The sequence below is a fragment of the Pelodiscus sinensis genome, chromosome 28 (genome assembly GCF_052426305.1).
Source record: "Pelodiscus sinensis isolate ZL-2025 chromosome 28, ASM5242630v1, whole genome shotgun sequence".
Lineage (NCBI taxonomy): Eukaryota > Metazoa > Chordata > Testudines > Trionychidae > Pelodiscus > Pelodiscus sinensis.
In genome coordinates, this window is record NC_143079.1 from 12,829,538 (window position 1) to 12,839,273 (window position 9,736).

The 9,736-nt window shown below is 66.3% G+C and overlaps 1 protein-coding gene across 5 annotated transcripts in view; it reads left to right on the top strand.

The window, feature by feature from the left end:
• The window catches only part of OGDH (oxoglutarate dehydrogenase), an 84,309-nt gene extending 75,165 nt beyond the window's left edge, over positions 1–9,144 (top strand). For all 5 annotated transcript variants that reach the window (XM_075910807.2, XM_014571854.4, XM_014571855.4 and 2 more), the window contains 12 exons: positions 6–158; positions 1,225–1,327; positions 1,662–1,790; positions 4,593–4,743; positions 4,986–5,113; positions 5,193–5,371; positions 5,703–5,774; positions 6,472–6,594; positions 7,737–7,809; positions 8,063–8,226; positions 8,546–8,700; positions 8,960–9,144. In XM_075910807.2, coding sequence (XP_075766922.1) covers positions 6–158; positions 1,225–1,327; positions 1,662–1,790; positions 4,593–4,743; positions 4,986–5,113; positions 5,193–5,371; positions 5,703–5,774; positions 6,472–6,594; positions 7,737–7,809; positions 8,063–8,226; positions 8,546–8,700; positions 8,960–9,080 — 1,551 coding nt within the window. In that variant the 3' untranslated portion in view covers positions 9,081–9,144. The remainder of the gene's footprint in view (positions 1–5; positions 159–1,224; positions 1,328–1,661; positions 1,791–4,592; positions 4,744–4,985; positions 5,114–5,192; positions 5,372–5,702; positions 5,775–6,471; positions 6,595–7,736; positions 7,810–8,062; positions 8,227–8,545; positions 8,701–8,959) is intronic.
• The last annotated feature ends 592 nt before the right edge of the window (positions 9,145–9,736 follow it).

The window sequence follows — 9,736 nt, forward strand, 5'->3', positions numbered from 1 at the left end:
ACTAGGTGTGTTATAGGCGGAATGGCCACAACGAGATGGACGAGCCCATGTTCACCCAGCCACTGATGTACAAGCAGATCCGGAAGCAGAAACCTGTGCTGCAAAAATATGCGGAGATGTTGATTTCAGAGGGGGTGGTAAATCAGCCGGAGTACGAGGTACTGTCATGCGGGCTTTCAGGGACCAGTCCGCCCCTTCCATCTGGTTGGCAGATAAGAACGTTGAATGGGGGGGGGACGCAAATTAATATCACTCAAGAAATAGGTGCGGGGGGCCAGTGCAGCAGGCATAGGCTCCTGCCTGTTGACTACCGTACAGCATTGCTTGGGCCTGGGAGGGGCGGGACTGAAGAGATGCCCAAGATCTGCTGCTGGAGACAGGCATAGACCGGTGCCCCCAGGCCAGGCACTGGCATTCCTGGCCAGGTCCCCATCTAACTGTGCCGGAGCTGCACGAGAGCAGCGTGAGCCCATCCGTGCTGCTGGGTAGAGTCTGGCTCTTGGCTCCGCACTGGTCCTGGAAGCAGCCAGACTCCATTAAACCCGGTGGGTGCTGGTACCGTCCTGGCGCCAGTGTGCATGAGCCACTGCCAGTTTGGTCCCCCCCTTCCAATCCTGTTTCCCGGCGTCTTCTCCTTCTGGCGTATTTGGGCAGAGCCATCGCAACCTGTGTTGGAGCCGAGCTGCTGTCGGGGGTGCGACCCAGGCCCGCTGGCGTCCTTGGCTTCCCCCTTGGATTTTAGCAGGGGCACGGGGGCTTCTGGCTCAGCCTTGCCTGCACCTTAAGATCAGACCTGTCCTCGTGCAGTTGTTGGGCCTGAACTGAAGGGCTTAGTCCTGCCTCGTGAGCGTCCAGAGCGGCTGGCTGGCGGGGGCCTTTCCTGTGTCGGGGGGATTCGGGGCACCCTGCAGGAGTCGGTTCCTGTTGTTGCAGCAGCAGGGAAGGGCGTGAGCTGGGAGCTGGCACAGGCCAGCACTCGGCACTGTGACCTCGTCCCTAACGGGGTGGCCCAGCACCAGCATGGAGCCCTGTGGCAGTAGGCCAGACCCTGACTGGTGGGTGGGAGGCAGAGTTTAAAACGTCCCCCACCCCGGGATCCACATAGACTTGTGCAGAGATGGAGAGGCCTGGCCCTCCCTCTTCCCCTCCCCCCCCCCCCCCCCCCCCCCCCCCCCAAACGCGCTTGCCTGGGCCTCTCGTAACAGTGTGCCCTGTCGCTCTCAGGAGGAAATTTCCAAGTACGATCGGATCTGCGAAGAGGCCCATGCCAGATCCAAGGATGAGAAAATCCTGCACATCAAGCACTGGCTGGATTCCCCCTGGCCCGGTAAGGACCTAGCGGCTTCCCTGCCAAATGGCCCTAGTTCCGGAACCGTTCCGAACGTCGGCCCCCGGCTTAGTCTTGGGGCGTCTGGCGCAGATGGAGCGGTCTCTAAGTGCGCGTAATGCACACCGCCCCCGCCCAGCGAGCACCATGTGCCCCTCTGGGAGACGGGGGGCTGCCGCACTGCATGGACAGAGCTGTGCTCCGCGTCCGGAATCGCCTTCTGCAACAGCACAGACGGGCCTGGAGCAGCCCTCGACGGCACACAAGCCAAGGCCCTTGGGGTAGAGCCAGCCCGGCCGTCACCAGGTCACAGATGCTACCTCCCCTCCGCCAGGTTTCTTCACTCTGGACGGCCAGCCCCGGAGCATGACCTGTCCCTCGACCGGTCTGAATGAAGAAGACTTGACCCACATCGGGCAGGTGGCCAGCTCGGTGCCCGTGGAGGATTTCACTATCCATGGAGGTACGTGCCCTGCCACCCGGGCCCTGGGGTTTGTTCTGGCCAGAGCTGGCTGCTGCGGTGAGCGAGTCTCCAGGGAGCCCGCCGGTGGGAGCTGTGCCGGGGGTGCCCATTGGACGCACGACAGGAAACGGCAGGCGCTCCGGGGGTCGCCGGCTGAACCGGCTGCCTTTCTGGCGCTGCTCTGGTCACACACCAGCGCCGGCGAAGGGGTCCTGGCTGGGACTCCCTGGCCTGTGCTGTGCAGATGTCCCTGCTGGCCTTCACGCCTGGGCCGGAACAGGGCCTGCCATGTGGCTGGGCGGGGCCACCTGAGTGCTGATGAGATTCCTGGGGCGCTTATCCGGCCCCACGGCTAGTATCTGAGCTGCTCCCCGTCTTCAGGGTGTTTCTCTTCTCACCGCCTGTGGGGCAGGGCGGGCTTCTCTCCCCACTGGACAGGGAGGCTAGGGGGCTTGCTCAGGTCATACAGGCAGCCAGTGGCAGAGTAGGCACTGGAGCTCAGGTCTCCCATCTCCTAGCTTAGTGCCCTAACCACTGGGCCATGCTTCCTCTCCGAAAACCCCTTATGGCAATGCCCAAAGGCCCCATCTAGTACCTACAAACAGCGATTGCCAGACTGGGTCAGGCCCAAGGCCCGTCTCACCCACACCTCCGCCAGCAGGGACAGCGCCAGCTGCTTTGGGGAAAGAACCCCGCAGTAGGAGATGGGGCGGGCTGTGCGCCCCCTCTGCCCCACCACCGTCTGCTGGGCCGTCTCGAGGTCTGGCCAAGATGGGGCGGGCTGTGCGCCCCCTCTGCCCCACCACCGTCTGCTAGGCCGTCTCGAGGTCTGGCCGAGATGGGGCGGGCTGTGCGCCCCCTCTGCCCCACCACCGTCTGCTAGGCCGTCTCGAGGTCTGGCCGAGATGGGGCGGGCTGTGTGCCCCCTCTGCCCCACCACCGTCTGCTAGGCCGTCTCGAGGTCTGGCCGAGATGGGGCGGGCTGTGCGCCCCCTCTGCCCCACCACCGTCTGCTAGGCCGTCTCGAGGTCTGGCCGAGATGGGGCGGGCTGTGCGCCCCCTCTGCCCCACCACCGTCTGCTAGGCCGTCTCGAGGTCTGGCCGAGATGGGGCGGGCTGTGCGCCCCCTCTGCCCCACCACCGTCTGCTGGGCCGTCTCGAGGTCTGGCCGAGATGGGGCGGGCTGTGCGCCCCCTCTGCCCCACCACCGTCTGCTAGGCCGTCTCGAGGTCTGGCCGAGATGGGGGGGGCTGTGCGCCCCCTCTGCCCCACCACCGTCTGCTAGGCCGTCTCGAGGTCTGGCCGAGATGGGGCGGGCTGTGCGCCCCCTCTGCCCCACCACCGTCTGCTGGGCCGTCTCGAGGTCTGGCCGAGATGGGGCGGGCTGTGCGCCCCCTCTGCCCCACCACCGTCTGCTGGGCCGTCTCGAGGTCTGGCCGAGATGGGGCGGGCTGTGCGCCCCCTCTGCCCCACCACCGTCTGCTGGGCCGTCTCGAGGTCTGGCCGAGATGGGGCGGGCTGTGTGCCCCCTCTGCCCCACCACCGTCTGCTGGGCCGTCTCGAGGTCTGGCCGAGATGGGGCGGGCTGTGTGCCCCCTCTGCCCCACCACCGTCTGCTGGGCCGTCTCGAGGTCTGGCCGAGATGGGGCGGGCTGTGCGCCCCCTCTGCCCCACCACCGTCTGCTGGGCCGTCTCGAGGTCTGGCCGAGATGGGGCGGGCTGTGCGCCCCCTCTGCCCCACCACCGTCTGCTAGGCCGTCTCGAGGTCTGGCCGAGATGGGGCGGGCTGTGCGCCCCCTCTGCCCCACCACCGTCTGCTGGGCCGTCTCGAGGTCTGGCCGAGATGGGGCGGGCTGTGCGCCCCCTCTGCCCCACCACCGTCTGCTGGGCCGTCTCGAGGTCTGGCCGAGATGGGGCGGGCTGTGTGCCCCCTCTGCCCCACCACCGTCTGCTAGGCCGTCTCGAGGTCTGGCCGAGATGGGGCGGGCTGTGCGCCCCTTCTGCCCCACCACCGTCTGCTGGGCCGTCTCGAGGTCTGGCCGAGATGGGGCGGGCTGTGCGCCCCCTCTGCCCCACCACCGTCTGCTAGGCCGTCTCGAGGTCTGGCCGAGATGGGGCGGGCTGTGCGCCCCCTCTGCCCCACCACCGTCTGCTAGGCCGTCTCGAGGTCTGGCCGAGATGGGGCGGGCTGTGCGCCCCCTCTGCCCCACCACCGTCTGCTGGGCCGTCTCGAGGTCTGGCCGAGATGGGGCGGCTGAAGCGCTGGGGGAGGGTTAATGTCCCTGCCGCGTTTCATCCCTCCCTGTGACCTACCCAGACAAACGTAACGAATCTCGCTGAGCTCTTGATGTTGGGAGCTTCTTGTGGCAGAGTTCCCCAGTCTGGAGACGTCTCTTCCCCCGTAGCCAGTGCAAACACGCTGACCGTTCCTAGAGCCCCGGGGTGACTCCCCTTTCCTCTGTGCCTGCCTAGCCCCTTCTGGAGCCCCTCTGGCTGCAGGCTTGGCAGTGTCCGTGCACTCAGGCTGCTCTCCCCTGCCCCCTTGGACTTCTCTGAGGTTTGCTGGGTCTCGTCCCCCTTGGGGGATGGCGCGTTGGGTAGAGAGTCCAGACTGACCAGGCACGCCAGTTATCAGAGCTGGGTCCCTGAGGGACTTTGCGCTGTGCCAGCCTGGAACACTGCACCTCCCTTTGGGTCCCCATATGTCCGGCGGGGCATCCAGGAGGGCTTGACGCTGTGAGCCCAGAGCACGTCCCTGCAGGTGCTCCGGCAGCGGCTGCAAACCGTGTTGTCCCTCTGCAGGCTTGAGCCGCATTCTGAAAACCCGCGGAGAGATGGTGAAGAACAGGACCGTGGACTGGGCCTTAGCAGAGTATATGGCATTGGGCTCCCTCCTCAAAGAGGGGATCCACATCCGCATGAGCGGCCAGGATGTCGAGAGGGGAACGTTCAGGTAAAGCCGGCCGTGGCTTCCCCTGCCAAAGGTGATCCCAGCCCTCCTCGTGGGTGGGCGGGAGGCCGGGGCGCCAGGTCTCTTCCGTGGCACAGTGGTGTGAGCACGGGCAGCTCCTCGGCCTGGCTGTAACCTGCCGCCACCACGAGCCAAGCCCCGCAAAGCAGCGTGAGCCCGGCCGCTTGCTCCCAGCCCTTGGTGGGCTGATGGGTCACGTTACCGCGGGCCGTTGTCTCCCACAGCCACCGTCACCATGTCCTGCATGATCAGAATGTGGACAAGAGGACCTGTATCCCCATGAACCACCTCTGGCCGAACCAGGCTCCTTACACCGTCTGCAACAGCTCCCTGTCGGAGTACGGCGTCCTAGGTCAGTGGCGCTGGAGGCTGCCTGGCCGCGGGCCCGGCGCTCGCGGACGGGGCCCTCACGCTGCCTCTCTTCTCCGCAGGCTTCGAGCTGGGCTTTGCCATGGCCAGTCCCAATGCCCTGGTGCTGTGGGAGGCCCAGTTCGGTGATTTCCACAACACCGCCCAGTGCATCATCGACCAGTTCATCTGCCCCGGCCAGGCCAAGTGGGTGAGGCAGAACGGCATCGTGCTGCTGCTGCCCCACGGCATGGAGGGCATGGTAAGGGAGTCCTCACGTCCGCCCAGCCTGCGCCTGCCCAGCCCGCGGCGCTGCCTCCTGCCCGGCCAGCGTTCACAGCCACGGCAGCCGGCTGGACGGGTGGAGATTGGGAGCAATAGGGCTCCACCCGGGGGGGCACTAGGCTGGGGGTGGCTGCAGCTACCGGACTGTTTCTTAGGGAAAACCAAAACTTGCATGTTTCAACCAGAGTGAGCTGGGGCAGCAGCGCAGAGCAGCGGCCTCAAGCAGCGAGTGGCCCCGGCCGACCGCACTCGTAATGCGGGAATTCGCCCTTGCAGCTGGCCTCACCTCTGCTTGGCTTTCCCCGCAGGGTCCCGAGCACTCGTCGGCCAGGCCAGAGCGATTCTTGCAGATGTGCAACGACGACCCAGATGTCTTCCCAGTAAGCGCCCCCTTCGGCCCTTCCCGGCTCCCTGCCACCTCTCGGAGCCGGGCCCCGGGCCTGGCTGGGATCGCTGCGTGGCCTAGGCTCTGGGTACCACAGTGGGCTGGTCACTCCTGGGGCAGGGTTACAGAGCACTTGGGTTCTGGCAGCAGGCAGGGAGCAGTCCTGTCCTGGGGCACAAACTGGCCGTCCTGGGCTTCTGCCCCCGGGCTCAGGAGGCTGTGGTGGGTTGTGGGGGGCCCTGGGATGTGTGGTGCACAAGTGGGGGTGGCGGCCGTGCCACAGGCAGTGCCAGAGCCGGGGGCATGGAGAGGCTTGTCCAAGTGCCCACCACGCCCTGTGCAAACGTGGCGGCTCTCGCCTGCCCTTTGCCGTGGAGATCTCGGCGCGGCTGGGCCACGTGCGGCGGCGGGATGGGCTGAACCCCCCGAGGGGACAGTTACGCTGGGCCAGGATTGGCTGTGCGCCCCTAAAAGCCCTGCCAGGCGGCGTGAGCCTTGCACAGCACTGCCGCACTGCAGTGGTGTCAACTGCTACCGCGTAACTAGACCATTTCCCACTGCACCCGGGCGGGGCCACTGGGCCGGTGAGGAGCCAAGGACGCGCTTGGCCCATCGACTCGCCCTGCAGCCGCGTGCGGCGGGAAGGCGGGACCCTGGCAGCTTGGCTGAGCCGTGTTTCTCCTACGCTGCAGAAACTCGATGACTTCGACGTGCGCCAGCTGTACGACTGCAACTGGATCGTCGTGAACTGCTCCACTCCCGCCAACTTCTTCCACGTGCTGCGCAGGCAGATCCTCCTGCCCTTCCGCAAACCGGTCAGTGAGCCCGAGGCAGGGTCTCGCCTGCTGGGGCCCCCGGCCTGTGTCTGTGGACCAAGCCAGGGTGGGCGCCACGAGGGACAATTCCTGGGGGCCCCAGGCCAAGCTGCTCAGAGCCAAGTGGCAGGGCTCCGGGTCCTAGGCTTTGGCCCCATGCGAGGGGGCTTTGGCTCGGCCCTAGTGCCAGCCCCCAGCCAAGCGCCGCTGTTCTAGAGGCTGCCCTGGTGTGGACCGGGCCGCTCCCTGTTGTCTTGGTGTGGGCTGAGGACCCGGATTTGTAGCCGACTTCTCAAGCCGGCCGGGGGCTACTCGGGTTCCACAAACTCTTTTTCAGCAGGAAAAAAAATTGTTTTGCTTTTCGTCCAAAAGACCCCGAGCTGCAAAAAACTCCCATTCGGCTTCACGCCCTTTCCTGTGGTGGGTTCCCCAGCCAGAGCATTTCCCATGACGCATGGCGTCACGTGACAGCCATCGCCCCGCCTCCCCAAGAGCTGTGACTGATGCATCCTGGGCCGTGCAGTCCTGCCAGGGAGCCCAGCCTGTGGAAAAGAATGGGAGGGGGAGGACGATTCCCGTGGGGCATTTCAGGGTTGAAATACTTTCTCATGCCCCCTCTTTGGAAGAGGGGGACCCAGCTTTCTGCCAGCTGGGTGTTCTCCCCGGTACCTGGCAAAGGTCTGTCACCCCGGGAGCAGCCATTCCGAGCCGGGAGCAAATGGGGAAGCCCTGTTGAAGGCCAGGCAGCGAGCGCGAGCTGAGCTGTGCAGCCAGTCACGGGAGGTGGATGCTACTGAGCACGCTAGCTATGTCCGCCAGGGCTCGGGAGCTCTGGCCAGACCGGAGGTGCTGCTTCTATTTCGGTAGCGGCATGTGCAAGCGGCCTGCAGGCTGCCCCAAGGGCTAACGAGCTGGGCCGGAGAGCTGCCCGCCACTTCATGCTGCCCCCATCCAGTAGCAGCCTTTGGCTTCGGGCTACCCCGGCAGCCAGCGGGGGATAGAGACGTTTCTCTGGTCCCTGCCTGGACTCGGTGTCCCCCGTGCCAGAATTGGGGCAAGGTGGGAGGCAGTGGCGGGGGAGGAGGGGCTGGTTTGCAGCTCGTGCATCTAGCCCCCTCATGGGCCTTGCCTTGCTCTTCCAGCTGATAATCTTCACTCCAAAGTCACTGCTGCGCCACCCCGAAGCCCGGTCCAGCTTCGACGAGATGCTGCCAGGTAGGCAGGGGGTGTCGGTGCGCTGGAGGGGAGCAGAACCGGGCTCTGGCCACGAGAGGGCAGCGGAGGCCCCTGTCTCCCAGGCTCCTGCACAGAGTTGCCAGGCCAGCATGTGTCAGGGGGCTTGTCTCTGGGCCTGCCTGAGCCAGCTCGCTCCTTGTGTGGGCGTCGCCAGGCTGAGTCCAGGCCGGCAGCTGGCCCCACTAGCTTCCCTTCCCCGACGCGTCCCCCACCACTGTCTGCTCTGCCACAGGGACCAACTTCCTGCGTGTGATCCCCGAGAGCGGCCCGGCAGCCCAGGACCCCGCCGGCGTCAGGAGGGTGCTCTTCTGCACCGGCAAAGTGTACTACGAGCTGACCCGCGAGCGCAAGGCCCGGGACATGGAGCAGCACGTGGCCATCACCAGGGTGGAGCAGGTGAGGGTGTGGGGGCTGCATACCTGTCCCAGGGACTCCAGCATCCCAGTCCCGGCTCCTCCGCCTCCCCGGGAGTATGGTCCATGATACCTGGGCCCCACGCAGGCCTGTCTCCAGCCGGAGGTGTGTGCAGGGCAGAGCCCCTTTGTGGGGGGGGGCGGGTGACCCACGGTGCCGTGCGATCTGGGCGAGGATAACTGCGGCACCGGGGCTGCTGCTCCCCAGCCAGCGTGGGCCCTTGGAGGACGCGCTGCCTGCACACGCGCCCCCTCCGCTGCAGGTAGCCCCCTGGAGCTGAGCCCTCGCTGTGTCTCTGCAGCTGTCTCCGTTCCCCTTCGACCTCCTCCAGCGGGAAGCACTGAAGTACCCCAACGCCGAGCTGGTCTGGTGCCAGGAGGAGCACAAGAATCAGGGCTACTACGACTACGTGAAACCCCGGCTCCGCACGACCATCGACCGCGCCAAGCCCGTGTGGTGAGGGCTGGGGCCCAGCGTGGCGTGGTGCCCGGGGGCTGGGCCACGTGGAGCTCTCCCGTGGCACTGGGCGGGGCTCGTGGATGCCCGTGTGCAACGTGGTGGCTGGGCATGAGGCCTGGGGGCTTGCTCCAGGGCAGCAACGTGGCCCAGAGGCAGGTGCAGGCGGGAGGGGTCTGCGCGGGTTCCACCATTCTTCCCACACCAGCCGCTAGGTCTTGGCCGCCCACCCTGAGCTGCTGTCCCCTCCTTGCTGCAGGTACGCCGGCCGTGACCCCGCCGCTGCCCCCGCCACCGGCAACAAGAAGACCCACCTGACAGAGCTCCAGCGCTTTCTGGACACCGCCTTCAACCTGGATGCCTACAGGGGCCTGTCCTAGAGCCCGCACGGCCCTGCTCTGTCGCTCACCTGCCTCCGCCCCTAACTACAGACCTTGTCACTGACCCCGCCTGGCCTCCTTGTTCCGTCCGGGTGCGCCGCCTTTCCCCCAGCACCCCTGCAGCCACTTGGGGCTTCGCACCCTGCCGCCCTGGCCCCCAGGGGCTGCATCGTCTGCTCGCCTGGCCCTGCCATCTGCCTCTCCCCGGCCGCAGCCCTGGGAGCCGCTGTGAGGGCCAGACACTACCTTGGAGCGCCCCTCTCCCCCGGGTGGGGGGGCAGCAAGGTCCCTCCAGGGCGTTTTCCTTTTTCCTTCTGCCTCTGGCTCTGCCCCTCTGGCTAACGCCCTCCTGCCCGCCTGGGCTCGGCTCGTAGCCCCGGCCGGGGGCCTAGGCGGATGCTGGTTTACTGGTGCACAAAGCCCTTCGGCAACCCAGCAGCTCCCTCCCATGGTGCCTGCTCTGGCCAGATGCTAGTGCCAGCCTGTGAGACAAGCTGCTCAGGGAGCCGTGGGCTCACTGTCTGTTCTTTAGCCTAGTCCCATGCAGCTGGAGTGGCCAGGGCCCCTCCCTGCAGGCTAGGCTCCCTAGTGGGCTCCTACCCTAGCCTGGTGTGATTGCTGTTCTGGTCAGGATGGTCCCTTTCCATGCCCTGCAC